This window comes from Megalobrama amblycephala, linkage group LG11 (genome assembly GCF_018812025.1).
Source record: "Megalobrama amblycephala isolate DHTTF-2021 linkage group LG11, ASM1881202v1, whole genome shotgun sequence".
NCBI classification, from domain to species: Eukaryota; Metazoa; Chordata; class Actinopteri; order Cypriniformes; family Xenocyprididae; genus Megalobrama; species Megalobrama amblycephala.
The window spans coordinates 10341198-10355801 of record NC_063054.1 but is presented as its reverse complement, the minus strand read 5'-3'; the positions used below and the strand labels follow the sequence as shown (position 1 = coordinate 10355801).

At 35.6% G+C, this 14604-nt stretch overlaps 1 protein-coding gene across 3 annotated transcripts in view; it reads right to left on the bottom strand.

The window, feature by feature from the left end:
* Positions 1-14604, bottom strand: part of usp24 (ubiquitin specific peptidase 24) — a 94853-nt gene that overhangs the window by 42225 nt on the left and 38024 nt on the right. For 2 of the 3 annotated variants that reach the window (XM_048208611.1, XM_048208612.1), the window contains exons 15-27: positions 13915-14076; positions 13257-13352; positions 10805-10912; positions 10546-10695; positions 8980-9111; positions 6961-7072; positions 6643-6719; positions 6405-6545; positions 6258-6311; positions 6056-6171; positions 4465-4531; positions 2974-3084; positions 2550-2648 (exon numbers count right to left, since the gene is read on the bottom strand). In XM_048208611.1, coding sequence (XP_048064568.1) covers positions 2550-2648; positions 2974-3084; positions 4465-4531; positions 6056-6171; positions 6258-6311; positions 6405-6545; positions 6643-6719; positions 6961-7072; positions 8980-9111; positions 10546-10695; positions 10805-10912; positions 13257-13352; positions 13915-14076 — 1425 coding nt within the window. The remainder of the gene's footprint in view (positions 1-2549; positions 2649-2973; positions 3085-4464; positions 4532-6055; positions 6172-6257; positions 6312-6404; positions 6546-6642; positions 6720-6960; positions 7073-8979; positions 9112-10545; positions 10696-10804; positions 10913-13256; positions 13353-13914; positions 14077-14604) is intronic. The other variant, XM_048208614.1, reaches the window with a different exon arrangement.

The following is a 14604-nucleotide window of genomic DNA, read 5'->3' as shown; positions in this document are numbered from 1 at the left end:
GACACACATTTTTGTGGCCAAGTGTAAATGGAACCGTTTTAACAAATCAGATCAGCTATCCGATCAGTAAAGACACATGAAGTGACCAGGTGTAAACTGGCTCTTAGACCTCTGCAGGCAGTTACTGGACGATGCTGATCATTTCAAAATGACATTTCCTTGGCCAATAGTGTTATTCTTAATTAAAACAAAAATATTAGATGAAAAACTAAATGAAACTTAGAAATGTTGCCTTGGTAACTAACTGAAATTTAAGTACTAAAATTACTAACTGAAATAAAACTAAAACTGAAAAATAAATTAAAACTATTTAGAGATATTTTTAAAAAAACAAAACCTAATAACAATTACAAAAACACAGGACAAAAATATTAAACTAAAATGAAAATGAAAACTGAAAATATGAAAATAAAAGCTATTTGAAAATATTAAAGTGCCACTATTATGCTTTTTTTTTTTCAGATATTACCTTTCATGAAGTGTGTAATATCGCTGTTTGCGAATGTAAAAGGCGGTGTTCGACAATAAGGACTGCCCGATGGTCCGGGGCCAGTGTGAACGACGCTCGGGACAGTAGACGGAACGGTCACTTGCCCGATCGGGCCAGTGCTGTAAGGTGTGCGTTATATATCATCTATGATATCGTAATTGTTGATTTAACGATCTGATATTATTGAGTATGTCCCTCACTTTACAAAAAACAAACAAAAACACGCATGCACTACGTGACATAGTCTAATAGGCCAGACTAGTGCTCGTGCATATTTGGTGTAACGTACGCATTCACTGCGTGATTTAGTCTATTAAAATGCCTCTAGAATGCCCCCAGAATTCAAGATAAGGGGCAAAAATGCCCCTGTATATATTTCATATTTATATAATTTAATAAAGTTTATCAATATTACACAAAGAGCACCGTTTTTCTCCAAATATTAGCATTACAAATGTGATATTGATTTTATTCAGCGTACAGTTTAATGAACAAGAACTTAATATCAAGTGACTTACATTTAAGACACAAAATCGTCTGTTTCACTGTATTTCGCCAACGAAAATAGTTCAAAAGTCCACAGAAATGTTTTGCGTCTCTGAGCAACGCTTCCTGAATGAATCAGCCGTTTGAATGAATCGGTTGAATCTGATTCGCTCATTAACAGAAATAATTTCAAATAACAGTATTTAACGTTTTATATTTTCAACATTAAAAACATTTTTATTTTACTTTAATAAAGATTAATCTATAGATTAATACTTATACATTAGATTACAATAAACCTACATGAAAAACTTGAAAAGCACCATTTATTTGATTTATATGTTTGTTCTGTTGTATTTATTTGTGCTTTTACTTGTAATTTGATTATTTGTTACTATTTTATTACTTACTGTTTATTTGTCTAACAATATTTAAAATATAAGTTAATCTAGTAGCTTTTGGTGTCATAAACCTATTTATTGAGGTCAAATGTAACAAAGACAACGAAAACAATAACTATGATTATTTTATAGACCCATTTTCTTGTCTTTTATTTTTATACATTTTTTGTTGTTGGGCCAGTGAAAATTTTGGCGGGGCAACTAAAAATTGAACCACTGGCCCGACTGGGCCAGTAGAAAAAATCCTTAGCGTTGAGCCCTGGTAAAAGGTCTGCAAAGTTTCAAAGATCAAAGTGCATGATGAATTTCACAAAAGAAAGAACCAATTCTGAACTGCCTGAAATGAGTCTAGTAATTCCAGTCTTACTTTCTCCTACTTTGTCTTCCTACTTCCTTCCTACTTCCTTCCTACTTCCTTCCTACTTCCTTCCTACTTCCTTCCTACTTCCTTCCTACTTCCTTCCTACTTCCTTCCTACTTCGTATCCTCGTAAAAACAGTCCCTTATGGCTTACGTGAATGTCTGAGCTTCAGCAAGAACCAATGAGGTTCGTTCTCGTGTTGCGCAGCACGTTTGAGCTTCCGCAATAGGTTGAGTTTTCGTTTATGTTCACTGATCAATGTATATATGTGAATAAAAGTCTAAATTCAATCTGTTCATCATATAAAGCGATTGAGTCTCTTCAGAAAATTTGGACTAAACCACTCAATTCATATGGATTAGTTTTACAATCGCTTTATGAACTTTTTTAAGCATCAAAGTGTTAGTCACGTAGCTGTCAATAGAGGGACAGAAATCGCTCAGATTTCATCAATAAGATCTTCATTTGTGTTCTGAAGATGAACAAAAGTCTTTTGGTTTGGAATGACATGAGGGTGAATAATTGATGACAGAATTTTCATTTTTGGGTGAACTAACCCTTTAAGAACCTTTAAAATAGCACAATAGGGGCACTTTAATAAACACAATAATATTATATAAATACTACTAAAATAACACTAACAATAATCAATATGAATATACAATGTTTATTGTTAACTCTCTGAAGGCTCTGCATGCGATCATAATAGCTGCCGCAGTCTCAAACAGCGTTGGCCTGTGCTGTAGGAGTGTTTGGCACCTGTGCGCCGCTCGGGTATGACTGTGACGGATCACAGTTAGTTTTGACTCACCATGCTGTCATTGGCAAATATCTGCACATTGTCCACAGGACAGCTGAGCTGCTCAGCAATCTTCCATCTGATGCTGCCTATAGTCTCGTTGCTGTGGGCCTGCACACATTCACATGTACACAAACACATAAGGGCCATTTTGGTTCATACATTCAAATAAGGCAAAGCAAATGCCAGTCGGTTGAGTCTACAGAGTGAATGATCATACAACAGACCTCTGTGTTTGTGAATATCACATTCGGTGTCTCATGCCGAAACGTCCACCTGCCATCTATCAATGTTCCTCTATTCTCCAAATAGGGAGAATGTTTGTCTAGCCTTTATATCAACCCTGCTTACGATCTGTCGTGAGTGTGTGCGTCTGTGTTGCGAGTGCCAGAAGGAAAGGGAGTTTTGTCTCCAGAAAGTGTGTGTGTGGTGTTACCTCCAAGGTGAATGTGTCTTTGGTAGATTCATAAGTGATGTGAAGTGTAACAGGATGGCCGTGGAAAGACGCTCCATGAGGTAGAATAGTTCGAGGAACAGAATACAGGTCCTGAAACAGATCCAGCAGTTCAATGTGAGTCACTCTGACCCAGAAACACATTTTCCAATTCAAACCAGTGTGAATGTATAATAATTTAAATGTTGACTGCCATAAAAGCTTTACAGATTCCAAACTATTTTTTAGACATTATTTGCAGAAATTATAAGATTTATTCAAAGATACACTGCGGTTCAAAAGTTTACGGTCAGTATTACTTTATTTAAAAAAAATAAATTAATACTTTTGTTCAACAAGAAAGCATTATTTTAATCAAAAATGGCAATAAAGACGTGTAATCTTCTATTTCAAATAAATGTAGATCTTTTAAATCCAGAAAAAAAGAAGTATCACGGATTCCACAAAAATATTAGGCAGCTGTTTTCAACATTGATAATAATCATAAATATTCCTTGAGCAGCAATTTACCATATTAAAATGATTTCTGAAGGATCATGTGACACTGAAGACTGGAGTAATGATGCTGAAAATTCAGCTTTGATCACAGGAATAAATTACACTTTATAATATGTTCAAATAGAAAAAAGTTGTTTTAAACTGTAACAACATTTCGCAATATTACTGTTTTTGTTTTTCAAATAAATGCAACCTTAGTAAGCATAAGAAATTTCTTTCAAAAAATAGTGTATAATAAATAATTATATTATATAATATAAAATATTATTATAATATATAAAATATATTATTATGAATTAAACAAAAGCTACTGGACCACTTTCCTGACATAAATTTAACATTAGATGCTCTTTCATATCTTACAGCAATAAACTTGTCATTTCAAATCAATTTTCCATGAATAAGCATCTCAATGAATGGGGTAATGAATGCTAGAAATGAACTACTGAGCTTAATTTTACATGATTTACTCAAATTCACACATTTGACAAAAGTGCTATAGTCCAAAAGCACTTCATACGTCGAATGTCTGTCAATAACCGACCAATTAGCATCTGTTAGACTGAACGGGTGTCAAAATGTCTGCCACACAGGAATCAACACCGTATCGGATCACTGTGTCCTGGGATGATTATTCCTGAATGCGCTAAATGGTGCGACACTCTATGCCAGATTTCAGTACAGAATTGAACAGCTGGAGAAACGGGGAGACGGTGAATATTGCAGTCAACCATCATTCTACAGCTGCAAGTCTGAACACTATCTAACATGTTAAGAGAATTAATTAGCTGTCGTTCAGTGACGTTGTCTGACTTCTACAGCTTGCTGGTTTCTTTGCAGAGAATGACTGGCGCTTTCAAACAGAGCAACAATCATAGGAGCTAATAAAGTTTTGCTCTCATATGTGTGTAACATGAGTGTATATGTCCCAGTGTGTGTGTGTGTGTGTGTGTGTGTGTGTGTGTCAATTCTTACCTCTATTGTGATGACGTAGCGCTCTGCCAACAACAGAAGTCTCTCAATGATCACTAGTTTACTGGACCTAAGGACAGATGATTATGAATTTCAATGGGTTAATTTTAATGTCAATCTTGATATCAAATGATATCAGAACAACTTTCAGATCAGTTAAGACTTTAATGTTGCACCATGTCTGATGCAACTTAATGACAAGCTGAATGTATGATATGAATTGTTCAAAACAAAAAAACAAAAACAATACACCAAACCAAACAAAAAACAAACAAACAAAAACCACAATAAAATCAAATACAAAAAAACAAAGAAAACAAAAGAGTATTTGCGATTCTGCAAAGGTATGTTACCAGACTTTCTGCTATTAGTGATCAAAAAAAAAAAAAAAAAAAAAATTTCAACTGAACTGACTCAAACTTTTTTTTTTTTTTTTACAATTATGCTACAATAATGTGTCTTTTCAATGTGTCTCTCAAAATATTTTTTATTTCTATAATTCTTATATTATAATTACTACAATATTTTAGTTAATTATTGTATAGTTAAATCTGTCTGCTCCAGCTTTGGTACAATTCTGCTTGTGTTTTTGCTCTGGACTCTTAAAGGGAACCTATTATGCACCTTTTTACAAGATGTAATATAAGTCTCAGGAGTCCCCAGAATGTGTCTATGAAGTTTCAGCTCAAAATACCCCACAGATCATTTATTATACCATGTTGTAAATGCCAATTTTTGAGTGGAAGGAAAAACATGCTGTTTTCATGCATGTATCTTTAAATGCAAATGAGCTGCTGTTCCCCGCCCCGTTTTCTAGAAGAGGGCGGAGCCTGTATAACTCATGCCTCAGATACTCTGCCAAAAACTAACAAAACATCTGTTTGGTTTTGATTATCATCTCTATCGTGGTCACAGTCACGTGACATTGCAGTTCTTCGTCACCATGAAAGTTAATTATTTGCATGTGTTTAAACAGTTTAAACTTCTAATATATGGTTTTCACATCTGAAGCATGCACACATAAAGCTGTCTGTCAGACGGTGTGTCCTCTAAGTTCTCTTACATGTCTTATTGGCATTCAAACTGTCAAATACACACAAAGTTCACAAACACAGTCGGTTACGTCTGTGAATGTAAACAACAGGGAAAGAAATCACATGTGTGTATTAGATCTGTGTATTAAAGTGACAGCAGCGTAATATACAGTACCTACTGCTGTTAATATAAACCAAACAACAAAAGAAAAACAGAAAATCACTCACTGCTCTTGACTGAATAACTTTAGTAGCTTTAATAAGAATACATTTCTTACTTGAATGCTGCTGCTGAAATGATATGGCGAGGAAATAAACATGGCGGACTGTGTACAGCTCACTTAGGGGAGGAGCTAAGCTAATAAGGCAGATTCCATCACCAGTGGTGTAAGAGTAGGGGGAAATCTAGAACTGCTCATTTGGAGAGACTGTTTATGATTTATTGCGATTTATATTGGATTTTTACCATTATAGGCTGGTTGTTTCCACACACTATGGACACACATCTGTGTTGATCTCATCAATCTGAAAGCTGCTCAACTAAAAACTAGCCCTCATACCTAGATGGAGATTGCACTGATGTGGCGACTGTTGGCATAGCAGTGGCTGTCAGCATCTTGGTTGCCCGGGTAACAGCATGTGTGAGGGTCGGGCCGCCCAGCGCAGAGCTAGCAGCCTGTGTGTGATATAAGGATGAGTTTTTTCACAATTATCATCACAAGGGAAGAGGGAGAGAGTGTCATTTCACACTGTTACACACACCTCCAATCTCTTATAGCAGTCAGCAATGAATTTCTTATGTAGAGATACTGAGTCCTGTAAAAATACACACACAATAAAAGGTTTATTAACAGAGAATTATGGAGAAACTATGTGCACTGATTACTGAAAAAAATCAGGGTTTCTGACCTTCTTCATTTTAGGGTTGAGGTTTATGTAGCTGTAGGTAATGATGAGCTGTATGGCTTCATTTGCGATGTCCTCGTCCGGAGATTCCATCGCAATTCTCCAGATGAAGTCCATCCCAGCCAGATCCAATCGCTCCACACACTGAGAAAATCAATTATATATATATATTTGCCAGGCTAGACATTAATGCTGGATTTTCCCTATCAATTTTACTGAGAACAAGCAGGGAATCTCATACCAGCTGTGTTCCCTGCCGTTTGAGACGGTGGTCACTGAGGTTTACATTCTCAAAGAAGGTCTTGAAGAGGTTAAACCCTGTAAGACATTGATGAAACCCAGAGAAAACTCACATACTCATAATACCACTTCATGCAACTCCACCGCACGGTGCTAATGAGGGCATTTTTCTGCCAGGGTAAAATTAGCACAGTAACCACAGTGGTTTCCTGCAGATGTACAGGATGCAATACCTCAAGGTGCTATACTTATTACTTAATGTGGAATTGCTGCGGTTTTAAGTGGAAGTGGTGAGTGATATCTGTGGCTGAAATCTTACCATTCATAGTGATCTCATAAGGCTCCAGTTTGAGGATCTTCTCTTTAAAGAGCTGCTGTTGAACGTCACTCTCTAGATCATGCTGTCCCTTAGTGAACCATTCGAAACACATCTACAGCAGGGAGATGAACACCATCAAAACTACTACATAGTTTGGTAAAATGCAACAATTTCTACTAGGGATGCACTGATACCGATACCAGTATTGTACTTGTATTTATTAAAATGCTCTGATACCACCATGCAGTGTGTACAGTAGAGTGCTTGTGACAGAAACATAGAAACGCGAATATGCTATTAAATCAAGTTCTCTTTCATGTCTTCTTGCACTTCAATGAACAAATTCCCACAAAATTATGTCAAAATGGCGTATAGGTGAGTATCCTTGTGAAATATAGCCAGTTATGTTTTAAGTGAATGTAAACAGTTGAGAAAAAAGGCGTGTGTAACAGTATGTTGGATAAGCGCAGCTCTTAAAGTGACAGCAGCCTAATAAACCTACTGCTGTCTTTGTCCTCAATGTTAATCTAACAGGAAAAGACAAAGAGAAAATCACTCTCTGCTCTTGACTGCTTGAGCCCTGCTGGAGCAGCAGCTCTAAATATTCACTGTGCTATTAAATTAAAGATAAAATATGACACAGCAATAATATGAACAGTGACAGTAACAGTAGCTTCTACAATTCATTTTAACAGGCTTAATTAGGCATGAAAATAACTGAAGGAAATATCTATTTGCTAAGCCAACTAAACGGATTCATATTCTTTTGCTTTGTCTGCCCAATATTTTTAAAATCAAAAATGCAATTAAAATACACATATCGGCACTCGGTATCGGCAAGTACTAAAAATATCGGACACGTTCTGGAAAAAGTGATATCGGTACATCCCTAATTTCTACACTACAGAACTGAAAAGCCATTAAACATACTTTATTTAACAAGTTAGCATAAATAATTACTTAAAGGGATAGTTCACCCAAAAATGAAAATGTGTTTGTTTATCTGCTTACCCCCAGCGCATCCAAGATGTAGGTGTCTTTGTTTCTTCAGTAGAACACAAATGATGATTTTTAACTGCAACCGCTGCCGTCTGTCAGTGGTATAATGTAAGTCAGCGGGAACTTGGACTATAAGAGTAAATAAAACACGACAGACAAATCCAAATTAAACCCTGCGGCTCGTGACGACACATTGATGTCTTAAGACACGAAACGATCGGTTTGTGTGAGAGACCGAACAGTATTTATATCATTTTTTACCTCTAATACACCACTATGTCCAACTGCATTCATCACTCGATTCGTTTGGTCTGATCGCGCTCTGACAGCGGCAGTGATGTCTCGCGGATATACTTCAATGAGTGCTAGACATCACTGCCATTGTCAGAGCGCGATCAGACCAAACGAATCGAGTGATGAATGCCGTTGGTCATAGTGGTGTATTAGAGGTAAAAAATTATATAAATACTGTTCGGTTTCTCGCACAAACCGATCGTTTCGTGTCTTAGGACATCAATGTGTCGTCACAAGCTGCAGGGTTTAATTTGGACTTGTCTAAGCAAGTTTTATTTACTGTTATTGTAGAAGTTCCCATCCACTAGCATTATTTGACTGACAGACAACAACGGTTGGAGTTAAAAATCATAATTTGTGTTCTACTGAAGAAACAAAGACACCTACATCTTGGATGCTCTGGGGGTAAGCAGATAAACATCAAATTTTCATTTTTGGGTGAACTATCCCTTTAAAACAATGGAATTTAGCATTCAACCCAAAGCATGTGTTGCTCTAGCTGTTTTTTTTTTTCAAGAACCCACAAACAGAGTTGTATAAATGGCATGATTGCAATTGAAAACAAAAACCAAACAAAAATCAAACCAAACCAAACAAAAAACACAACCAAACAAAATGCAAAACAACCCCCAAGACCCCGAAGGAAAAAACAACAACAACAAAAAAAAAAAGCAAAAAAAAACAAACAAACAAACAAACAAACAAACAAAAACAACATCACCACACCTCTCGATCCAGCTCGCACACATCCATGCCGGACACTAAGCATTCCCAGATCTCTTTGGCTCTATTCCAGACCAGGTACAGACTGGCCTCTTGCAAGAAGAACGCAAGGAACTTCAAGTGGCCCTCCAAATACTGGAAAAATGTGGAAAAAATAAATGATAAACATCAGGTAGTCAAAACCACACTTCTCTTCTGGATTCTTTTTAAATGTGAGGCATAACATGAGTCACTTCTGTAGTCAACAAATATATTTCTGTCCTGTGCTAATTCTTCAGTCAAATAACAATATGACTCATCTGTGAACCAGAGGGAATTACTAGACTCTTTACTCTGTATTAATTAACTAGAAGCTAGAAGTCGATCGTCTTTTGTAACATCAAAAACTATGTAATATGCTGCAGATCAATAGTTCTCAACCCATTTAACATGCACATACATTGTAAGAATTTCACTAACACTAATGAATAAACAGTATTATACAGTAAGGCTATTAAACAGCAGTCACAGACTAGTTAGTGAGCTGGTATGAGCCACCACAATCATCAAAAATATAGAACTGGTGCTATTTTGGGTTAAGGTTAAATACACAATACTAAGATGAACGGTTAATAAAACATATGGACACTGATCCTGATAAACAGAATTAACATCATACCTGCACGCAAATCCCTCCCAGCTAACACACAACGTACCAGTTACGGAATTTTTTGGTACTTTTTTTGGTAACGGAAAAACTCTGCAAGGTCTAGAGTTTAACTTTTTAACTTAAGCGCTGCTTTTTTGGAACGCCGTGTCATGCACACTGCAAAAGACGGGAACGCAAATGCCAAACATGTCTGTCTAGAGTGTTTACATAGAAAAAGAATGAAAACGTAGCATATTGGAATGGAAATAAGCATTCTGTCTGACAGAGGAGCAAAGTCTTTGTAGAGGAGTCAACAGCTTTTATGCACATCTTTCATAATAAAAGTCTTGCATCAGAAAAAACATTTAGAAATATGTTTGTATATGTTGTAGATAACTAAAAAAAGTGCATATTTTATTTCATGTACCTGTTTGAGAACCACAAGTTTTATGGTTTTCTTCTTTTTAAATGTAATTAATTTTTTTTTATATCATATACATTTTTTTTATTATTATATCTATCAAGTACGTACACTACCGTTTTGGGAAATCATTCTAATATGCTGATTTGGTACTCAAGAATCATTTCTAATTATTATTAATGTTGACAACAATTAATATTTTTGTGAAAAACGTGATGCATTTTTTTCAGGATTCTTTATTAAAAAGAAAGTCTATACATTTGATCAATTTAATGCATCCTTGCTGAATAAAAGTATTCATTTCTTAAAAAAAAAAAAAAAAATATATATATATATATATATATATATATATATATATATATATATATATATATATATATATATATTTTTTTTTTTTTTGGTATTGTACCAAAAATTCTAATAATCGTGGTAATCATTATTGGCAATTATCAATCAAGCTGTGATATAAACATCAAGTTCTCAGTATGACCTTAAAGAAAATGGACATGAGGCTGCGTACCTCCTGATAGGAGTACCGTCCATCGACCAGTGTGGACCCAGAAAGACCATTGGATCCCGCGACGGACACGGCCAAGCGATGACATGACACCAGAGAGCCTGTGATCAGCTTCACTATCTCAAAATTCTTCTTCAGGTCTTGGATTATACTCTAACAGAGAAGATGACACAAACTATAAATGCAAAGCCATTACGTAGCACCAGATGTGTAAAAAAATGAACAGGGCCAGATGGTCCGTCTGGACGCTGTCTGAACCAACCTTGTCTTGTTTCTGGTAGGTCTGTTTGATAAAAGACCGGGTAATCTCGTGAAGCTGCCGCAAGGCTGGAACCACCCACACTGTCTGAGGGTTAGTCTGCTGAGACGACTACAACACAAGCACAAACACACAGATATAAACACACAACGACATCAAAAATAACACACGGTGCAATCTCAATCTGGGTCAATGACGTAGAAATATGTACTTTCAAATGGTTTAGTAAAACTTCTCATCATTTTCAATTTAATGACTCTAAAATGTCATGTGGTGTAACCATCAAGTAAAAAGTAATAAAATAATGAAATAGTATAAAGTTTTTTTTTTTTTTTTTTTTTCCCATCTGAGCAGTACAAGACCTTGTTTAATTTTACCACAAATTGGAATGCACACAAAAAAGTTGACTAGATTCTAGGCGTTTCTGTGGTTGTTTAAAAATAAATAAATAAATAAATTGGCACTCGATCCTGTCCTCGGGTATATTTGACCCATCATAGTAAATCAATGGGAAATACAATACATTTTTTTAAATAATAAAATTATCAAAATCTATAACAGACACACAATCTAGAACAGACACACACAAATGAAGGGATGATTATTTCCGCCACTAAATAAAAAAATAAAAAAGGAAATTGTGACTTTTTAATCTCACAATTCTTTTTTTCTCGTAATTGCAAGTTTTTACTTTGCAATTCCGACTTTATAACTATAAACTATAAAAAACTTTATAACTATAAAGAGATAAAAAGTCACAATTACATTTTTTTTTTCATTTAATGGTGGACACAAGCCTCCATAGGATGAGACTAAAAACTATTTTTCAAAACTTTAAAAAAAAAAATTATTACTAATTTCATGAATTATTAATTCATGAATATCATGAAGAGTTGCACCACATGACATTTAACAACCTGAACTAACTTTGTTTTGTCATAAAATGGTTAATTTATCTGATATTTTAAAGGTGCCCTAGAACGTTTTTTCACAAGATGTAATATAAGTCTAAGGTGTCCCCTGAATGTGTCTGTGAAGTTTCAGCTCAAAATATCCCATAGATTTTTTATAATAATTTTTTTTAACTGCCTTTTTTGAGGCATCATTAACTATGCACTGATTCAGGCTGCGGCCCCTTTAAATCTCACGCTCCCCACCCCCCAAGCTCTCAACTATAAAACAGTGCATAAACAAAGTTCACACAGCTAATATAACCCTCAAATGGATCTTTACAAGATGTTCGTCATGCATGCTGCATGCATGCTTCGGATAATGTGAATATAGTATTTATTTTTACATTTGATTCTGAGTGAGTTTGAGGCTATGCTCCGTGGCTAAAGCTAACATTACACACTGTTGGAGAGATTTATAAAGAATGAAGTTGTGTTTATGAATTGTACAGACTGCAAGTGTTTAAAAATGAAAATAGCGATGACTCTTGTCTCCGTGAATACAGTAAGAAACGATGGTAACTTTAACCACATTTAACAGTACATTAGCAACATGCTAACGAAACATTTAGAAAGACAATTTACAAATATCACTAAAAATATCATGTTATCATGGATCATGTCAGTTATTATTGCTCCATCTGCCATTTTTCGCTATTGTTCTTGCTTGCTTACCTAGTCTGATGATTCAGCTGTGCACAGATCCAGACGTTAATACTGGCTGCCCTTGTCTAATGCCTTGAACATGAGCTGGCATATGCAAATATTGGGGGCGTACATATTAATGATCCCGACTGTTACGTAACAGTCGGTGTTATGTTGAGATTCACCTGTTCTTCGTTACATAAGAAGGAGGAAGCAATGGAGTTTGAAACTCAACGTATGTCTTTTCCATGTACTGAACTCTTGTTATTCAACTATGCTGAGGTAAATTCAATTTTTGATTCTAGGGCACCTTTAAGAGACTTATTGACATGGAGTCATGCGGTTTTGAAGGGGTCCTTTTTATGATATAATTTCCTGTTTTATGTTTTTTCTACTTGTTTGTCTTTTAATAAGGCTTTATTCTTCATTGCGATATCAGAAATCCCAGACATTTTTGACTTTACCCCCCACCCCCCAAAAAAAATATTCAAGTTATTACACGTAAAAAACTTTTTTTTTTAAATTATTATTATTAAATTAAATTAATAAAAGGAACAAAGAAATCAGCATCACGTCATTGACCCCTCCATTACCCCAGGCTTTGGTTAGAGTCTCTGATTACCAAACCTTTAAAATCATCCAAAAACAGAATGATTGAAGCCAATGGTCAACAAGGCATTAGTTAATATTTGGATTTGAAGATCAAACCTCTAGAGGTTCCCTTTGTAAATCACACACATACAGTACTTCCCTGTGAATCAAGTGGCAATCATCAGTTTGCAAATCAAATTCTGTTCATGTGAGATTCAGTTGAGTTATGATTGGTCAGTGTTAAACTTGAGGGGTGGGTCTTCTCTTACTTTAGCCAATGAGCTCGGTTTCTTCTTGCCCCAGGTGCCAGTAAGAAAAGAGACCTGTGTCTCGCTGGGAGACTTTGAATCCTCCTGTATTTGCATCTAAAGAGATAAACTTCAGTTGTATTCAGTGAGCGCCACTAAAGAGTTTATGCGGCAGACGCTGCTCCCAAATCCCACCAGAGGCTGAAGCGCAAAGATTGAGCAAAGTGAATGCCTGTGTGTGCGTGCATGTTTGAGGTGAGATGAGGCAAGCTGAAACGAGAGTGCCAAAAATATACATCTAGCACTAGAGACAGAACAACACCTTTATACTCCCAGGATCAGCTCTTAAAATAGCCCACTGCACAGATTTTAGCCTGAAAGAGAAGCCAGGAAGCTCAAAAATGTGTGTCATTGCGTTTCTGTGTGTTTACGGTCTATAACCTTCTGAATATGGATTTTCAGGAAGGAGCACAAAGCAGATGGAGGAGAACAGGAGATTTGTGTGAGAGACTCTCACTCCAATTCAGACCACCAGAAGCAAGCCAGACAGTGACTTACCATAATGACAGAAAAACATAATAATGTAGCAGTCGCATCATAAAAAAACATCAGATTCCTATTAGTCCTATTAGAATCTGAGTCCATTATTGGAATTTCGAGAATTATGGCATCAGCTCACCTTCTTGATGTCTTCGATGCACTTGATGATGTAGTTCCTCTTGACGGTTTCTTTGACGGCGTATGCGTCGCTGAGGATGGTCAGGTGTTCTTCCAGGGCCTGCTGCACTAGAGTGGTTGGTAAGGTGGGGAGATGTGCCAACTCCCACAATACCTCCAACACCTGACAAACAAGCCACAAAAAACACACAGATACTGTTTATTTTTTGTCATGCTCCGAAGCAAGCAAATATTTGATCAAAAAAATCCTGTAATATTTTGAAATATTATTACAATTCAAAATAACTGCTTTCTATTTGAATATATTGTAAAATGTCATTTATTCCTGTGATCAAAGCTGAATTTTCAGCATCATTACTCCAGTCTTCAGTGTCACATGATCCTTCAGAAATTATTCTGATATGTTGATTTGATGCTCAAGAAACATTTCTGATTATTATCAATGTTGAAAACAGTTGTGTACTTTTTTTTTTTTCAGGATTCCTTGATGAATAGAAAGTTCAAAAGAACAGCATTTATCTGAAATACAAAGCTTCTGTAGCATTATACACTACCGTTCAAAAGTTTGGGGTCAGTAAGAATTTTTATTTTTATTTTTTTGAAAAGAAATGAAAGAAATGAATACTTTTATTCAGCAAGGATGCATTAAATCAATCAAAAGTGGCAGTAAAGACATTTATAATGTTACAAA